Source organism: Benincasa hispida, chromosome 6 (genome assembly GCF_027475165.1).
Source record: "Benincasa hispida cultivar pf3 chromosome 6, pf3_genome.v1.1, whole genome shotgun sequence".
NCBI classification, from domain to species: Eukaryota; Viridiplantae; Streptophyta; class Magnoliopsida; order Cucurbitales; family Cucurbitaceae; genus Benincasa; species Benincasa hispida.
Genome location: NC_143483.1, coordinates 9,078,762 through 9,099,620, shown reverse-complemented (window position 1 = coordinate 9,099,620; position 20,859 = coordinate 9,078,762). Strand labels below are relative to the sequence as shown.

At 29.4% G+C, this 20,859-nt stretch overlaps 1 protein-coding gene and 1 non-coding gene across 2 annotated transcripts; one reads left to right on the top strand and one right to left on the bottom strand.

Annotated features, from left to right (window-relative positions):
• Window positions 1–917: 917 nt before the first annotated feature.
• Window positions 918–2,249, top strand: LOC120079475 (large ribosomal subunit protein eL34). The gene is made up of 4 exons (XM_039033675.2): window positions 918–1,147; window positions 1,275–1,354; window positions 1,670–1,779; window positions 1,879–2,249. Exons 1-4 carry the CDS (start codon window positions 1,069–1,071, stop codon window positions 1,970–1,972), a joined length of 363 nt encoding a protein of 120 aa, XP_038889603.1. The 5' UTR covers window positions 918–1,068; the 3' UTR covers window positions 1,973–2,249.
• Window positions 2,250–14,955: 12,706 nt separating this feature from the next.
• TRNAL-CAG (transfer RNA leucine (anticodon CAG)) lies at window positions 14,956–15,036 on the bottom strand. Its single transcript has one exon. It is a non-coding gene; the product is annotated as a tRNA-Leu (tRNA).
• Between the last annotated feature and the right edge of the window lie 5,823 nt (window positions 15,037–20,859).

Sequence of the window (20,859 nt, the reverse complement as noted above, 5' to 3'; positions counted from 1 at the left end):
AAAATATATGAACTAAAATTATATATATATAAATAATAGGCTAGAATTGAGTATTTGAAAGCATAGGATTAAAATCAAACATTATGCAAAATATAGAAACCTAAATGGTGTTTTAATATATATTTTATATACCCTAAAGTCCAAACCCTCTATTTAGTTTTCTCTTTTCCCCATTTTTTTCTTCTTTATTTTGGAGTAATCTCTTTTTCAACTCAATATAAATAAAAGAAAAGGAAATAAATTCAACATTTTCAAGTAGGGGTGTTCATGGGTTGAGTTGAAAGATTTTTTAAACCCAACCTAATTGTTCGGATTGTAAAATTTTTCAACCCATAATCCTTATTAAAAAATGAACCCAACCCAACCGAACCATGAAATATTTGGGTTGAGCTGGTTCGGGTTAATCGGGTCATTTATTTAAAATTTTATTCTAAAAAAAAGCAAAACATAAATATGTAAAAATCTAATTTAATTATTTTTCTATATTGAATTAAGATTAACAACTCAATTTCAATATATATAGTGAAAATTTTCTTTCTATAGTGCAAATAAATTACTTTTAAGAGTTGTTGAAGAATAGATTATTAAAAAAAATATTGAAATTAAATAAAATTAAAAATCAATATATGTATAAATAATTGTGTTATAAGTAATAAAAAAATATATTTTAAAGTTAATAATAAATTTGAGTTGGTTTGAGTTATATTAGGTGAACTCATGAACCAACTCAATTCATAAAATTTTCATTTATTTGAATCAAACCCAATCCAAATGAGTTGATAACCCAACTGGATTTGGTTAGGTTGATCGGTATTTTCGGGTCATCGGATTTTTTGAACTTCCCTATCTTCAAGTCTTGATTCCTGAGTCTGCAATGCTGAGTACCTAAATTATCCGTTTTACCCCTAATCTCAATCGTCAATTTGAAACGTACAACAGCCGTTGGATCTAGGGCTTCAAAAGCTTAAAACCTTACCTTATATATCCAACTTCCTCCGCCAAATTGCAGCTCCTACTGCCGCGATTTTTCTCAGAGACACATAGAGCTCAACTCAAGCTTAATCGAAGATGGTGCAGCGACTTACTTACCGTAAGCGCCACAGCTACGCCACCAAATCCAATCAGCACCGCGTTGTCAAAACCCCCGGTATTTTTCTTCCCTCTTCACTATAGTTCCAGCTCTTATAATCTCTTTTCCCCTTTCCATTTCTTGACCATTCTGTAGTATTTTAGTATCAATCCGCATAATGGGTTTCCTGAATGATGCGTTTTAGGTGGAAAATTGATCTATCAAACCACTAAAAAGAGAGCCAGCGGCCCCAAATGTCCTGTTACGGGGAAGAGAATCCAAGGGGTGTGTATGATTTTATATCTTTGATCAATAAAGGCGTTGTTTATCTTGATACAAAGTTGAATTCTTCCGGGGGTTTATAATTGCCATGTGCATTTGGGGATAGTCATTCTACTTGAAGCTGACATGCGTCGTACTGATGGGTGGGAGTGCGTTTTTATTTTGTTAATTGCTGGAGGTCATGAATATAAGTTGTGTGTATACTCTCAGTCACTTGAACATATACTCGTGAGATTGTAACGATTGGTATCATTTTGGCTCGGTTGTGATATTCTTCTCTCTGTATTCTATTTTAGTTTTGATCTTTCATTTGAACAGATTCCCCACTTGAGGCCTGCTGAATACAAGAGGTCTAGACTGGCTAGGAACCGTAGAACCGTTAATCGAGCATATGGTGGTGTGTTGTCAGGAAGTGCTGTGAGGGAAAGGTATGTGCTTCATTGAATTAACCCTGATATTTTGGTTTCCTTGGGTTTTTCCTACTGTAACCAAAGTATCCGAGCATAAATGCTGTTTCCACATTGCAGGATTATTCGGGCTTTTCTCGTAGAAGAGCAGAAGATTGTGAAAAAGGTATTGAAAATCCAGAAGGCAAAGGAAAAGTTAGCTGCCAAGAGTTAAGATGTGATTAGGTAAAAAGAAGGGGTAAAAAAGAAACAACCTTGGAACTGCTCTGGTTTAGAAGTGTTTTGAGTTGAATTTAAGAATTTTAGTGTTGATAGTGAGTAGGTGTTTCTTCTTTTGCTTAATTGGATCATCACATTTTCATTCTTCACTTTGTTGACAAATCAATTCCCGAGATCTTGTTTTGTGATATTGTGTATCTACTATGACAATGTTGGGATGTTATTTTTTAACTCCCGTTTTAAAGATTTTTGTATTATGTTGCTGAATCTTATATGATCTATCTTGTGGAATTGACAGTAGAATAGAATTTCTCTGATTAGATGGAGCTTTGTTTATTGTTCTCAACTGTTGATGAGGTTATCCTTATCCTTTGGATAATTTTGTCTATATTGGTTATGATTAATTTTTAGGAGGTTTAGAAGCCTTTTGTTCTTGGGGGATCAAAGGATAAAAGATAGTTTGCACTAATCCATCTATAAGAAAGCATCTCGTTAATGCATAAACAAATTTTGTTTATGCTCCCTTAAAAGAGTGATTTTGTTCTTTAATTATGTTTGGGGAGTTATTTAGTTGTAGAGTCCACGATGTTAGAAGTTGATAAAATATGAAATTGATGTTTTTACTTGTAAGATCACTAATTTCTTTGGACTAAACAGGGAGTGGAATTGTTGAGAAGTTAAATATTTGTATTAATGTTTACTATTTTACTTTTTGAATGCAACAGTTCTACAATTTGTTTTTAGTATGGGAGCGGGTATCAAATTGAATGTTGAAGAGATGTAACATCGAATGCGATATCAAATCCATTTTAAATTCTACAAAATATTTGTAAGCTTAACACTAGTTTCCAATTCATTGGGTTCTTGTGTGCATTTTGGTTTGTATCTGTATTGAATTTTGAAGTTATATCTTCAAGTATATCATGAGTTGTAACTTTTATAGTGTACTTTGATCATAACATAAAAACTTCATAAATACTTAAAATAAGGAAGAAAAATTGTGAGGTTCAATCAAGGTTTAAAATATGGGTATTGATGAAAATATTGAAGCCTTAGATTTATGGAAATTTTGATTGAAATAAAAAATTAAAAAAATAATTGTTAAAAAGTAAATTTAAATTGGTAAATAAATTAATATGGTTATTATTTATATTATATTTATATAAGCATCATTCCAATGCTTTGTAGATTTTTTTTACAACATAATGAAAATATTGATTTACTTTTATAAAAATATGGATGAAAGTTGATGGGATAGTTAATGTTTAAATATTAGCAAACAATTAATTTTTAAATATAACTGTCTTAGACGATTTCCATGTTAACATTTTCAAAGTTGAACTTTAAAAGTTAAAACTCACTTCAAATTTTGAGATATTGCGTGTAATTTAATCATTACTTAAAATGTTGTATAAAATTACATTTTAAAGTTTTTAAAGATACCATTAAAAACTTTTCGAATATTTACAGATTAAGTAAACACAACTAATTAAAATTTAAGGACTAAGTTAGAAATTTATCTTTATGAAAGTCAATTTTATTGTTGTGGCAATAAATCTTACTATCTATTTATGTTTAGGATATTTTAGAGTCTATTTAGTAGAGAATTAAGATTTAATTTTATATTTTCAGATTTAGTTATGCAAATATGTGTTTGACATACCATCCAAATTTTATTTTTAAAAACGGGGATCGAAACAATGTAAATTTTGAAAATACTATTTTTATTGTATACATATTTTGAATTTTTAATTTTAAATGCAAAATTATTTTAAATTAAAATAAAAATATTTAAAAATATAATATCTCATGTTATAAATTCAATTCATTTTCTAAGAAATATAATATGTATATAATATTATAAAATAATTATTATATAATTTTTAAAGCATAAATCATATTCAAAATAAATTAATAATAGTTTATTGTCAATTAAATAGTAATGATTAACTATAGCTAGTTATGTGATTTATAAATATATGTGTTAAATACATTTTAAATAATTGATTAAATTGGAATCTAATTTCTGAAACTGTTATCAAATGGACGTAATGATATAGAACTCCGTTTTTATAAAATTCATTGTTTTCAAATTTTTGTTTTTTAATTTCTCTACCCAAAAAGTCTGTTTTATATTTTCTTTAGAACAATGGAATTTTCACGTTTTTTGGTTGTAAGAGTTTGGGATAGGTTGAGATACAAAGAATGGTTTGTGTGGGAAACCACCAATTAGATTTTCTTTTCGTGACGTCTTATGAATACTCATAATTAAATGAGATATGAAAAATGGTATAGCAATTACTATTAAAATTGATATTATTGAGTTAAATAAACATAGTTAGATTAACATAAAATATGTGTTAATAACTTTGATATTTGAGTCCTCCCCAGGTGGTTAGTCAGTTTATGTGGTCTGAAGTTTTTCTTTGTTGTTCGTAGTTTGGGACTTCTATCAAGAGAATTTGCGATGATTACCCTCCTTGGGACCTTTTTTCTTGAATTGTGCTTGTCTTTCTTGATTTCCTTTGATTCTCGTTTTGTGTAAGTCTTTTGCATTTTTATCTATACCTTGACCTCAACTTCAATTTATTGTCATTCATTGTCTTTGCCAAAAAAAAAAAAAAAAGAAAAAAAAACTTTGATGTTTGAAAGAAGAGGAAAAAGAAAAGAAAAAAGGGTAAGGATTTGGTTCTAAAATTTATGAATTTTAGAAAGAGGTAAAAAAAATCTAGAGAGAAGATAGATAAAATATTGGATAATCACATTAGGTTTCTCAACCTTACAATGAGATGAAAGTATGAACAAATACAAAGTCTATATAGACTCCATGGACTTTTACATCTAAAATAAACCTAAGTAACATCTAATAACACATAATGTAAAACTATTACATTTAACATTAAATACTCTAACAAAATCAATAAAATTTGAAGTGTAATATAGTAGGGTGTTCATGGGTTCCATTGGGTTAGGTCGAAGGATTTTTTACCAACACAATTGTTTGGGTTGTAAATTTCTTTAACTTAAATAATCCTTATTAAAAAATGAACTCAATCCAACCCAATCATGAAACATTTGGGTTGGGTTGATTCGGGTTAATTAGGTCATTTATTTAAATTATTTTCATATATTGAATTAAGATTAATGCCTCAATTTCAAATTATAGTGAAATTTTCTTTTCAAAGTGTTAAAAAACTATTTTTAGGAGTTTTTGGAGAAGAAATTATCCTAAGAATAATGAAATTAAATAAAACCAAAATAAATATATGTATATATAATTGTATTATAAATAAAAAAATATATAAATTTCAAAGCTAATAAGTTAAGAAGAAATATAACATATTTTAACTTTTCATTATTAAAAATGGGAAAACGGAATTAAAAAAATAATAATTCAAAATTGTAAAAGTGCAAAGTACTCTTAACACATAGATACAACCCTTATTAAGAAAAAAAATCTTAGTTATACTTTAATTACACCCACCCAAAATTACTAACATACCTTTAATGTGATATAGGAAACGTGTCAAGCATTTTGAAATGTCAAAACCCACCTGACTTATCTTTCCTAAAAAGCTAACCCTATTTTTGAACCTATCACTTCCAATATCAAATGAATAGATAAAATCTCTTCCTCTTCCCATCAAAATACTAAACTTCCCCATCCTTCCATCTTTAAGGTTCTGCTCCATAGGAGGTGCTTCGACCGTTCCTTCTAAAGAAGCCACAAGAAATCAAGAGATACTTAGAAGAATCGGATGAAACCATCAAAACCTATGAAGTAGTCTTCAATAGGAGGTGCTCCGGCCGTTCTTTCTAACAGAAATGCGCAGTATATAGTCTTTGAACTCAATAAATGAATGGAGTAGGGATTCAACGACGAATCTCTACTCTTAAAATCTACAAACTTTAGAAGTGCGCTACAACAAAGGTTTGACATACATACTCTTTGCCTTAAATGTATATGCGAGATTTTTTATATTAAAAATAAAAAATATTTATTTTGATTAAAAAAAAGATCAAGTTTGATTTTCAAGGGATCACAAATCAAATATATAAATTCATTTTAAAACAAGATCTTCTTCATGTTACTAAAAGAGATGGTAAAAGAGAAGGCAAAAAAGAATACGAGAAGTAGTGATCGATCGCATGCTGCAGGGATAACTGGAAGAAAGCCTAAAAAAACTGAATCATTACACCCTTTAAGTAGTGACGAGGAGGTACATTTGTCTTTTCAATAAGAATAGTGTTTTATGTATATAATATTCAATAGATTATAGAGGTAATTTTATATAACCTGTCAAGTTTTATGCTCTAAAACTCGCAGATAGTAAATGTTATCAATTGATTGTCATCAATAAAGAGTTATCGATGTCAATTCTATAAATGTTATTGATTGTGTTGTATTTTAGTCTTCATAACCCTAAATCCAAGAAACTAACATCTAGAGTTGCCTTATGAGTTTTGAACTGTATGTGGAGACATATAGAGATCAATGTTCAAGAAAAAAAGCTCAAGAGTCTATAGTATAGGGATAAGATTGGGTACCTTACCCTGGTGATAATAGGAATACAGTCCACTTTGTATTTGATACAAATGCAATTATCCAACACGTTCGTGTAAGTGATACACGAATGAAGGTATCCTATGCAATGAGTTTGCATAAGACCGGACCACAAAATAGTAACCATTAGATGTAACTTCGTTAACTAGTTTGGTTCGTATTTCAATTAAATTATCTAGGTAACTTAGTCTTAATTCCGAGTGTATTATGAACTCCTGTTCACGAGGGATTGTCTTTTGATTTGTATAGGTGAGAGTGGCCAGTTCACTGACTTAATAAGCCTACCATTTTAGGGATAAGACTGAGTGAGGAGTTAGAACAAATAATATAAGATGACATTAACTCTTTCTCGACTTTAGGGCAAATAGATGAATGTTTCCTTAAGTGGTGTCTCCTGGACTTGAACAAAGGACCCTACCCTCCAACTGGCCCGAAAGGGGTTTTTGTTTATTGGTTGGATCATAAACAAGTTGTTCATTAAAGGAGCACTGGTATTTAAGGATCCAGAGATTACCCAAGGATAAAACGGTAATTTGACCCAATTGGTATTATGGACAATTGCAAATGACTAATTTGCTCTTATTGGTTATATTCGTGGACACAGAAATATATCTACAGTGCGAAGAAGGTAGCTATTAGTCTTTAGTGGAGTGCCCGGTGGTTAATGAATATTGATTAATTTAATTAAAGAGTTTAATTAATTAATCTCATATCATTATAGCTTCTGATCTGTACGTCTATAAAGTCCCCTTGTTAGCGCACTAAAGGAAAAGAGGAATGATTTAAATTGTTCAAATCAATTGATGGAATAACATACTAATGAGATTAATATGATATGGTTAATTATAGACATGATTTATAATTAAAAGAGAAACATTTGAATAGGATTCAAGTATTAAATTCTTATGAATTTGAATCATAGAGAATTAATTAATTAATTTTGAGAGGTGAAGGCAAATAAACATATGAGGTTTATTAATTAATTAAATTAGATTTAATATGGTTATTTAATTAATTGGCTAATTAATTAAATAATTATTATTTAATTAAATTAGCACTAAGTGTAATTTTGGAAAGCTATGGAGAAAGTCTCCATATAAATTTGTTATTTTGCCCAAATTAGGGTAAAGGAATTCATTTGGTGAAATGAAACTTTAGCCTCCAAATTAATCTCCTATAACAATTTATCTTCTCCATATTCTCTATTTTTCTTCCTCATCCAAGGTGTAGAGACCACTCTTCTACCCTTAGATTCCTAAGAGAATAACGAGGTCTCACTTACGGTAGTATCCATTGTTAGATAGAGAAGGCGACGAGAAAATCACGAAGAGTTAGAGAATCAATGAAGGTATGTGATATTCTTCTTCCCTTTTTTTACTGTTCAATTAACATGCTGATTTATTACATGTTTATCCTTTGTTTGGTTCTGTTTTCTATGCTGATTTTATTTCATTTAAATCGAAAAATCGAAATGCAAGGTGTTTATACGCTTCCGCTCGAGATTTGATCCAAACATAATCAAAGTGTAGATATTAAGCTATAAGTTGTATAAATAAAACTATGAATTGATTGTTTGCATTGATACAAAGAACAAATAACACAATGGCAAGTCTTTCAGTTGAAAGAATCAACCCAAAAAGACAATCTAAGAAAAGAGGAATGAGTAAAATGGCCCTTGATGTAAACATAACACCTAAAAGGAAAAAAATAAATACAAAGGTAATCAAAGTTTCATGTAATTTCATATAACAATTGTTAAATAGACGCCTTGAAATCATGTCTACATTGTGTAGCAAAATGTGAAAAGGCTAGCAAAGGGTAAAAGAAAGACAAGAGTAAGTGATACTAACAAACATGAAGAAGATATTGAAGAGAAAAATGTATGAAATAATAAAATTAGGCCATAATTATGTTCAAATTGAAGCATTATAACATGAAAGTAACACATGATGAGACTATGGAATAAATAGAAAATCAAGAACATACAAAAGAAGACATTGAAAATTATAGCAATGAGGAGATTAAAAGGCCAACAAATAGCCAAGAAGCAATAACATCACAACCAGAAGATTCATCCATTGCAGAAACAAATAAAAAAGATAATGTTTCTCAAGTGAATTTATAAAATAGTTTGATGTATACAAAATTCTAATAGAATGTTAATCCCTGAAGGCAATAGTTAAGAAGGAGAATGAAAGAGGAAAAAGAAGACAAAAAGGGAAGCTCGAAAGACTACATATAATAACTTTTATTAGAACTAATCATTTTGTTAATTATATGTTTGGATACTGAATATAAATTGAAAATATGATGTAATGTGACTGACTGGATGCATATAAATTAAAGTTATGGTTTAATATGTCTAGTTATGTTGTAATGTGAGTAAGGATAATATGGTGGTGTTGTATGTTTTATGATGATAATAATATAATTACACCTTAATTAATCTGTTAGATTAACACATTTCTCTACTAAAACCAATATACTGTTTGTTGGATGGATACCAGCATGTAGTGGAAAGGAACATGATCCATAAGCACTCTAATTCATTAATTTTGGTTGAAAAGAAACATGCTAAAAACAAAGTATAATGGGTTTCAAGAACATACCTGGGCCGAACCAACGAAATCTCTATTTTCAGCTGCTAAATCCTCCGAATTCTTGTGTAGACCACCACAATATCTTTCCTACTATCCTCTTAGTGCTAGATTGAGTTGTGAGACTCAAAATAAGCAGGAATCAAAGGGAATATGGAGAAAGCTCACTAAACAGAACCCATTGAAGAATACCTTCTTCATCCGAATATTTCAACAAAAATTCAATCGGTTCCTCATCCATTCTTCACTCCAATCTCTTCAATATATTGCAAACTATCATGCAAAGAGACGTGCTGCATGGGATGCAGCTCAGCTTGAAGTAAACCAAAGGAGAAGGTGGGTTCCTTGTAAGCTACTTTGAAGATGATTTGAAAAACCCAATTTCGATTTTGTGTAATTTTTCAATTTCCAAAAATTCATTTTGATTTTAAAATCATATTTTATTTCTAAATTCAAAATTTATTAATTTTACAAATTAATTTCAAAAATTAATTTTCTAATATAATTAATAAATAATTATTTAAACAATTTAAATAATTCTAATTAATTTAATATCTAATATTAAATTAATTTTTACAGAAATTCATCTTTATATATTTAAATCATATTTAAATATATTTTCTCCAATTCCGTTTGATTCTAATTTGAACGTTTCAAATTAACTTATCATGCTACTCTAGAGTTATTCCATTTTCGAGCTAGTAGGGGGACCTCATGGACCTATATATCATGGGCTCCAATGATCCGAGATTAATTGGCTAATCTCATTAGACCGATCTAACCCCATTCGTTAACTAATGGGTCACTCCACTAAAACTCATAGTTGAACTCCCATCATTGTAGATATATTATGTCTACTCGATATAACCATGATTAGTTAGTTAATTCTTCAAAGGTTGTTCGCAATGACGGCTGGGTCAAATCTTTGTTTTACCCCTGAAATTGTCTCTTGTTCCTTAAGTCCCCATTGATCCCTTAATGAATAATTATTTTGTGATCCAATCACAAAACCGAGTCCCTCTCATGCCAAATGAGAGGGCGAGTCCTTTGTTCAAGCCCCAGAATCAGCACTTAAGGGAACAACCTCTCTACTATTCCTAAAGCGGGTAGGAGTGAATTCCCTCTTGTACCCTATATCCCCAGCTATCTATCCAGTTTCACCCCTGAAATGGCAGTCATATTGAGCCGGCGCTGTTGAGTCAACCCTCACCTATACAAATCTAGGGGCAATCTCAGATAAACAGGAGTTCATAGTTAGCTCAGGATTAAGGTCAAATTACCTAGGTCATCGCTTTGAAATAGTTAGTCTTAAACAGTAAACAGTGTTATAAAGTAAAAGTGACTCATTTCGTGGTCTGATCTTGTACAGATTCTTTTGCACAAGGACACCCCCACTCCTCATGTCCAACATGAACGGATCACTTCATTTGTAACACTTTATAACTCCTTGTAACAACTACAGAGCAGGTCGTATCCAATAGTGTTACCAGAATAAGGTATCTAACCTTATCAATGTACTATAGATCATTTTGACTATTTATTCGAACCTGATCCACCTTTATGTCTCCACATAACGTTCAAGTACTCATCCAATAGTCAAGGGACTTTAATTTTATTGGATTTCTATTCAAGCACTAGATTTATTCAATAACACCTTCATTGAATTTTCAGAATAAATTCAATTTTTACATACCACGAGTTTTAGGACATAAAACCCAACACTGTTGAATGATATATCATTCAAACCTCTAATCGACTATAATAATACTACGATTTTACAATATGTTTATTATGGGGTTTTTTAGGACGCATTGTATTTAATGCCAAAATTAGAGCAGGATGAACCCCTACGGATAAACCTAGAAGGAAAATTAGAGGTAATTGATAAACTCAAGGAGAGACTTAGTGGACCTCTTCTAGAAAAGTCTAGGGAAAATTCGTTTGATCATTTCCTTGATTTCTCGATAACAAATCAGTCTCCCCAACAGCTGATGCACTTAATTCAGAGACAATGCAAGCCTAAATCTTCCTTACAATTAAACTTCTTAACATAAGTAGCGTGTTAACATTTGGCCCGACTATGAGCATCCTTAACAATGTCAATAGAGCATTTATGAACCTTGTTAAACTTATGAACAATCCATAAACCACTTTTTTTTATAACTAGATGACCTAAGATACCAACTACAAGAAGTGTCTTTGTAACAAAGTTCAAGAGACGTTTGATTTGAGCGAGCAGTCCTAAGTTCAAAACTATGTTTAATAGCAAGTAACTTTCTTTAATGCATCCTTGTTGTTAGAAATAAAACCTTCCTTTATGGTGAAGTCTATGACACACGAATCTAAATCTAGTAGGTTAACAATATCACAGGTGTTATTGGACATTTTAGACAAGGAACCTATTTTAGTGTTGCTAGACCCAGTATGCAATGTAATTGGAGAAATTGATTGACAAGATGAAATATGGTCAACTTTAGTACAAACATCATTATGGGAGCAATCTGAAACAAACGACAAGAACCATAATATATCTTTATCTTCCATGATCCTAATAACATTAGGATTGCTACAACCATCATGATACATTTTTAATCGAGAAATAATATATTCAGAAGTTAGAAAAACCTTAGATTGGATTAGATCGATAAAATGGTTAAAAGATGTGCTTTAAACAACAAAAATTTCAATAAATCGGAAGTTATGATAGTGATTATTTTCATCCCATTTACAATTGAACAAAACTATTAATCATTGAACAACCATAACAAGAGAGGGTTTAGTACAGGGGATGAAGAAAGCTAGGCCTACGTGTTGTATTATAATATTTTATGTTTAAAACAAAAGGATAATAAATATAACAGAAATTATAATATAAATGACAACTCTCATTCAGGATAATTAATATAATCTGATATTTTAAATTTCAAAAGAACTTTTGAAAATTAGTTGATGTACAGATTCGAAAATTCAAAGCAACTATTAAATCTGATTCGAAAGTTCAAAACAACTATTAAATCTTGAGATTTATGGCCAATTATCTACTTGGAAAGATGATCTTAATTGACGTTGAAAGTTTGCTGGGAGATATATGTGAACAATTAATTACAATGTCATTAATAAAGATGTCATATTAATTACACTGCAATTAAAAGGGACAATGAGAACATCTTAGGATTTTCGAAAATTAGACTTACATGACATTCATTCATTTCGCTATAATTCAAAAGGATCTCGCCTTGTGCTGTTTTTTCAAATGATAGTATAATTACTTCTATATACCCGAATATCTCTATCTGAATCTAATCCAACCCAAATAAATTAATAACCCAAACCCAAACCATATGGATTGGGTTGATAGATTTTTGGGGTCATCGAATTTTTCAAACAATCTTATAACATAGTATAACAATCATGTTACTGTCTTTTTTTTTTTTTTTTTTTTTTTTTTTTTAAAAAAAAAGAATAATCAGGTATATAGCAGTAATTACACTATCATTTGAAAAAATAGCAGAAGGCAAGACAATATAGCAAAACACATATACCTCACGTGAGCATAATTTTTTGAAATCCTAAAATGTCCTCATTGTCCCTTTTAATTGTAGTGTAATTAATTCGGCATCTTTGTTAATGAGACTATAATTAATTAATTGCTCAACTATATATCCCAACAAACTTTCAACGTCAACTAAGATCATCATTTCAAGCTGATAATTTAATTTACCATAAATCTCGAGATATAGTAGTTGTTCAATTTTCGAATCTTGTACATCAACTAATTTTGTTTTGAAATTTAAAATATCATATTGTATTAATTATCCTAACTGAGATTTTTTTTATTTATATTATTCTTTCTATTAATCTGAACCAAGATTCGCATGTTTTAAATGATTTTTAATATTATATTTATCTTCCTTTTGTTTCAAACATAAAATATTAGAATACAACATGTATCCCTAGCTTTCTTCATCCTCTATGCTGAATGCTTTCTTGTTATGGTTGTTCAACGATTAAGAGTTTTGTTTAATGGTAAGTAGGATGAAAATAACCCCTATATAGGTAGGAAACATGACCTATTGGTAATGCACAACAATTTTGAAGTCTTTGTAATTTGAACGACAACCCCATTCGTCCTTCTCAAGTCAAGCGCTTGGCTGGAAGACCTAGAAAAAAGAGAATTCCGTCTTACTTAGAGAATAGGTCATGTATGTTGTACTCTTTGTGGTAGTAAGGGTCATAATCATAGGTCATGTAAAAATCCAAAACTTGGTTGAGTTTGGTTTTTTATTTGTTTGTGCATTTTTACCTCATATTTTTCATTGTGAATATTTATTGTTGGTTTTATTTGTTTCAAGTACTTATAAATTTGTTATTTGTTTAATACATATTAATTTTTTCATATATTATTACTATACTTTATATGTTGTTTCTCATACATTTACAATTTAGTTACACTGTAATTTTATTTGTTTAATACATGTTAATTTTTTCATATAAATTTGTTACAACATAATCATATATAACTGTGTAATAAAATATTGCTTTTTAAAGTTTGTTCTTACATGCTCTTTGTATTTGTATATTAGTAAAGAATTAAATGATCACTTTATTTGTTTTTTGTTTTCCGTTATGGAATTTATGCATAGAATTGTTTTTTCCTTAATGGTTCATGTTTTTGCTCATTCATTCAATCATGATTTGCATGTTTAGATTATATTTATAGATAAAAACGTTGTGCAATATTATAAAATATTGGCCATCATTCTAAATTTTAATGATATTTATCAATATATAGGAATGACTAGATATGTAAACAAAATTTCACACTTCAGATTTGCTTCATTGATAGAATAATTAAAAGGAAACAAACGGTAATTTAAAATTAATTATGTCATATTATTTAGGTTAAATTCTAGATATTTTTGCCAAAAAAATAATTTTGGAAATATGAATTATAAGTTATAAAAGATATGAGAGTTTGGTTAAAATTTAATGGGGGGATTTGGGAGTTTAAACTTGTTTTGTTGGAAGATTGGGAATTTAAGGGGGAGAAGGAAAAGAAAAATAAAATAACAATAACAATAAAACCCTAAATCCCTATATGAGCTGCTCCCCACACACGAAATCTCTCTTCCCCTTACTCACCGTCACGATCTCAGCCCCTTTCTTTTGTTTAGTTAACTGCATCAGACCCACAGGAGAAGTTTGCCGCCTTTCTCCCTCTCGTCTCTCACTCGACTGCAAACCAAGTCATTGCTGCACGCAACACCTCGTTGTTGTTGTCGGCACTAGCTTCCGATGGGCGTTATGTTTTTTCTCTTCTCCGATCTCTCTCCTTCTTTTCTCCTCTTTCGTTTTTTTACCGGCACCAGTTGCCGACCATCAGTCACTGCCTCAGGATTGCTGTCGTTACATAGGAACGAATTTTGTGAGTTCCAAACGCCTAGACAAAATTTTCGACAAGGTTCAAGTTTGCATTGGTGGGTTTTTGTTTACTTTTGGTTGCACTTTCTATGGAGGAGAACCTTGAAGATGGAAGGTACGGGAAGAGGAAAAGAGTTCACTGATAGGAAAGGGAAGAGTTGTCTATTCATTCAATGTTGAAAGTAACAACTTCAAAAATAGGGTTAGCTTTATGGGGAGATCAATTGGTAATATGTTTTAAAAATATATTGGTAATTTCGGTAGTTATAATTAAAATCTATGTGTTAGGGGTACTTTGGACTTTTAAATTTTTGATTTATTATTACTTTTTTAAAATAACTATTTTGTCTCAATTGGATAGAATAGTAAAGAACCAAGAAAAACCATAAAAAAGAATGTCAAGAATGGGATTCGAACCCATGCCCTTTCGGACCAGTACCTGAAACTGGCGCCTTAGACCAACTCGGCCATCTTGACGTTTTGACATCAAATTGCACTGATTAGTTAAGTTCATATTTATTCATTTTCGTAATATCCCAAACACATCATAATTATTCATAAAGTAAAAAAAGGGATAAACTCTACATAGTTAATGATATATTAAAGCATATTTTTTTTAAAAAAAAAATTAAGATGTATAGATATGTATTTAGAGACTTAATTGAAAAAACATGCCTTTTTTTGGTTTTCAAAATTTTTTAAACTATCAAATTGGGTGTATGACCCATCTATTGTGGCACTCCAATTATATAAAAAAAGAAAATTATTGAAAAAAAGTTAGTTTTTATATATGGAGAGGAATGAAAAGATGGACTTGGGTGCTAAGTATTGCTCTTTCTAAAAATAGAAAACAAAATAATCTATAGAATAATCCAAAATTGCGGTCAAATCAAATAAGGACAATTTAAAAAGTGTAAGATTAAAAAAGAAAAAACAGTAGTGTACTATTTTATGTAACAATAGGAATTAATTTGGAAATAGTAAAGCTATATATTAATTCTAGTCTACAGATCATAAGCTTTTGCATAGTTTGAGCAGAGATACATTGCATACCTTTAGCATATATATGCAATGAATCCCATTTTTTATATTCTCAATCTTCTGCCAAACATTAATCTCTTTCTTCATTATTAAAGTTGTTTTTTTTTCTTCTTCTCAATATTACAAATTGCATTCATTGTGAAGATTATATTCTATATATATAGCTATATAAAGAGAATCTTTATATATCTCTTTTATCTTTACATTTTTCATAAATTCTTATAATGTCTTTCATCGAGTGGTTAAAACTTGAGTGTAGGTGTCCGTTTGGAAAATAGTGGAAGTGACTTTTCCAATTAAATCCTCTATAGAAAGACACCTCATTTGCAAAAACACAACTCAAATGAAACCTTTCATCCGAAAGATACAAGTAGGCACGGACCTATAACTTTTTACTACTGAAGAAATTCGAGAGGAATAAGGTCAATAGATCACTTTGTGAAAATGGAAGAAATATGGATAGTCAATCCAAACGCTGAACAATAGAAGTAATCTTCTTAGCATGAGCATTTTGCATGTGGATAATAAATCTTTAGCGATTCCAAATGGTTAGTTATATTATTTTACTCTTTTGGATATCGTATTGAAATTTATTTGTTTGTTTTTGGATTTTGAAATGTTTTGATTTAGAAATTTATTTATATCCAAAAATTCAAATGCAAAACAACGAAAAAATCTTCTCAATTATCTATGTGGATAATGGATCTTAGTGTGAAATTTATTTGTTTGTATTTAGATTTTCAAGGGTTTGATTTAGAAGTTTATTTATATGAAAAACCCAAATGCGGAACAATGGAAATATCTCCTCAATGCAGGTAGATAATGGATCTTCGCAAGATGTAATTTTATTTAGATGTTGTATTGAAATGTGTTTGTTTGTCTTTTGATTTTGAGTTTTTGAGTTTTTGATTTAGGAGTTTATTTACATGGAAAGATGAGATTTGAATTTCAAATGGGAAGTGTATAGAAGGTGTTTGACGATTCCATACATTGACTCCATTGGAAGGATTGATTTAAATTAGGGAAATTTTTGTTCATTGTATATATCTTCGATTATAATTGGAAATAAGTGTATATGATTCATTTAAATTTATTTATTTTAACTTTTAGTGACTCATTCAATTTTGCCTGCATTACTTATTTTGCATGAAAGTTGAAAAGAAAAAGCACTATGTGGGAAGAGGGAGAGAATGAAACAAATGAAAATGCTAAATAATCTAAAGCCAAATAAGGTATGTTGACTATTACTTCCCTCCCTTGATTTCATAGACTATGGGATAAATAATCTGTCTTTTACTCAATTTTTTCTTTATTATTTTTTTAAAATTTTATTGTAATGTATTTAGATTTGAACACCCACCTCAATAAAATTTATTTGATTTTATAGGTTACACAATATCTATAATATTTCTTTTACCCAACTTTCATTATTTTAAATTTTGTTTTATCTCATTGAATGGTATATTATAATAACACAACCAAATAAAATTTATTTGATTTTGGAGAATATTTGATCTCTAATACATTTGTATTACCTAATTTTCACTCTTTTAAATTTGTTTTATCTTATTGGGTTGTACTTAAATATAATAATCCACCTTAATAAAATTCATTTGTATTCGATACATGATCTCTAATAAGTTGTTTTACTCCATCTTCATTCTCTAGATTTATTTTATAACATTGCATTGTATTTAAATATAAAAACTCACTTCCATAAAATTTTGAATTTTAGGCCATATGAAATATATTTTTAAGAAAAAATGGAGAAAATCTTTTAGATTTAGTTTTTGTCTATACTCTCTCTTAGATTATATTATAAAAATGCTCCACAAAAATTCAACTTATAATTTTTTAGAGCTTGGAAGTTAATATAATTGAAACAACTCTATGGACCATAAAAAAAATATTATTGAGTAAATATCATAATAAACCAACATTATTGTTATTATATTATATCTTAGATCTATTATGACTTGATCTTTAATTTTTAGTATCCATTTTTCATCTTTTAAAGATATTAAATTACTTTAACGGTTAATAATAAATTAACAAATTTAAATGAATAAATTCTATATTTGAAAGCTTACTTTAAGACTAAGCATTAGGCACAACCAAATAAAAATATTATTTTATGTTATTGACTTTTACGAGGCTAACATTTAAAAAGAAGATATATAATCCTTTGACCAATCAAGTTATGCTAAGAATGTCACCGCTTTTATTATGAGTTATTTTAAAATTTATTATTTAAACTAGTTATCCATAGTCGACCTAAAACATAATATATATAAAAGAAAATTTAAATATTTGAAATAATAAACATCAAAACTATATAACAAATAATTGTGTAATTAATTCAAAACTTTTTTTAAAAAACTCAATTTTAAATTTAATTTGCACATTCATCTTATCATGTATTTTATATTGTAATGATAACGATCCCATGCATATTTTATATAAAAAAATATTTTAAAGAAATAAAATATAAACTAAGTCTAAAATAGTTTAGTTGATACAATATGTCAATAATTAAATTTGTTAGGTTAACTTACAAATTTGTTTATGTATTCTCGTATGCTACTATTTTAAAAATTACTAACCACGTGCAATGCACGTATTATTAAACTAGTATATAAAAATAGAAATTCGGTTGGTTATAATTAATCATTATAGTATTTTAATATGTAATACATGTTTTTGGGGGATTCATTAGAAGTTGTTCTAAGAAATGATGTTGCTACTACATTGCATTATTGGATATATTTATTGATATTTCTTTAATTTATTAATTGCTGAAACTATATTTCTGTGGCGTTAATTGGAGATTTTGTACCAATGTATTATACCTAGGATGTTTTAAATATAATGTTAGTTTTCATTATAAAAATTCAATCAACTTTTTATTTGTTAATTGCTTTTTTCTTTTCCAACATAATATAAGGGGTTTAGTGTTGGAGAGAATCGAGGTCTCAAATAGGGTTTGATAAGCGTCTATAATATTTGATTTATGTAAAGTTAGAGCTTCTTCTAATATCTTTGTAAATACACACAAATAAAGTTAACTTGACAAATGATTCTAACCAAGAGCTTAGTGAGAAGGATGAATAATGTTTAGATCGAATCTCGAGTTCTATGATAGTCAGTCTTAGATCCTAAGACAATTCACTCCTAGATCCTAAGATAATTCATTCCAGAATTAGCTTGATCAAGACTCTAATCTAATGAATTGGTTTAAACATCAAATCTACAACAAGATTTGAAAATTAAGGACAACACTAAAGGGGGTCGAATAAACACAATATTTGTAATATCATTAATATGACTTTTGAAGAGCATCACAAGTCATTTTAAAAGCCAAAAGTATGAGCAAATGTCTAAGAATTCAAGTCATTCAAATACAAATAGTGCAAATTGTAGAAAATAGGACATAGGAACTTGAAATTTAATTGCATACTAATTAATATGTCAAAATATAAAACTAAAAATGTAAAAATGCTCCAAATAGTCTTTAATAACTTCTCTAGAAGATGACAAGCTTGATGTGCACGTTTGACAATATTTGATATCACGAATTCCAATGGAGTGCATACTTGACAACATTTTTTTCACACTTCCTGCACATTTTTTGGTCCTCTATACCATCTTCCAAATTATATGACTTTTTCCATGTCATCTTCATTTCATTCTCTTCTAGACTCATTGAACTAACATTATACATAAATTTTGGCTAGAAAATCTTTGTCTCTTCTTGTGAATTAGCTAGTTTTTCAAGAAATAGTGTGAAGGTCTCTTGAATCTTATTTGTCTTACTTCTTGTAATAGCTTTTTTTTGCTATATATAATGGTTCAATGGTTGAATTCAAATATCAAGATGTACCACTACTACAGAAATTGGATTACGTGACGTTTTTCCAATGTCAAGTAAAGAGTATACCTGACGCTTATAAAAGCATTGAGTATTTGTCAAGTATAATGTGATAACTTGATTCCGAAAAAACGTCAAGACAAATATTTCTTAATATAATTTTCGTGTCAAGAAAGATAACACACTTGACATTGGTGGTATGTCAAGTTTATTGATTCTTGACATTGATTACGTATCATATATGATAACTCTTGACGTTTTTTATTTGTCAAGTGTATGTCTTTTTTTTTTTCAAATTAAATGCCCCAATTGATATTCTCATTCTCTGCCTTGTATTCCAATAATACAATTATATCAACAAAATAAACATCATATGTATACATTTTGTTGAGGTTGATGCCCTAAATCTCGTAGGGTCCTATAGTTTGTAAACCTTGTATGAACAAACTTTTATGTGATTAGTAATATATGATATTTTTATTCACTTTGTCTATGAAATATGTGATATTTTAGTTACATTAACCACAAACTAATAAACTAACATCTAAGGTTATCGTTGTAACTTAAACATGTATGTGGAGACATACAGATGGATCATGTTTAAGTGATAACCTAAATGATCTGTAGTATATGGATAAGGTTGGGTACCTTATCTTGGTAACATTACAAGTATGGTCCACTTTGTAGATGTTAAAAATGTTGTAAAGTGTTATAAATGATTTGATCCTGATCATTCATGTATTAGACATGCGAGTGGGAATATTCTATACAAAGGAGTTTGTACAATACCGGACCACGAAATGTTTAGTCTCATTATATAACTGTTTATAATAAAAACTTTCATTTCACTAGGATGACCATAGGTAACATGACCTTAATCCTGAGTGAGTTGTGAACTCCTACCTATGAAGGCGGTCATTTGATTTGTATGGGTGAGAATGGCCAGATCGCCGACTCAACATGCCTATATTTTGGAGATTCGTCTTATTGGAGAGCTGTGAACTCAACTACATAAGACAGAATTCACTCATTTCCCGAAACAGAGGTAAGTAGATAAATTGCTCCCTTAAGGGTTGATTTTGGGTCTTGAACATTGTGGCGCTACACCCTCTCTTGGACCGAGACTATAATCTATTGTTCATTAGAGAGATCGGTGGCACTTTAAGAGTTAGATGTAACTATATGGGCAAAACTGTAATTTTGTCCAGCTGTACTTATGAGCAATTTGTGAAGGGTCATCATAGTGTTGATTGGTTATATCTAATAAACATAAAAATATATCTGTAGTGTTAAGAGTGCAGCTGTCGGCCTTTAGTGGAGTGTCCGATAGTTAACAAATGGTAGATAATGTGATTAAAGAGTTTAATTAATTATTCACGTACCGTTGGAGC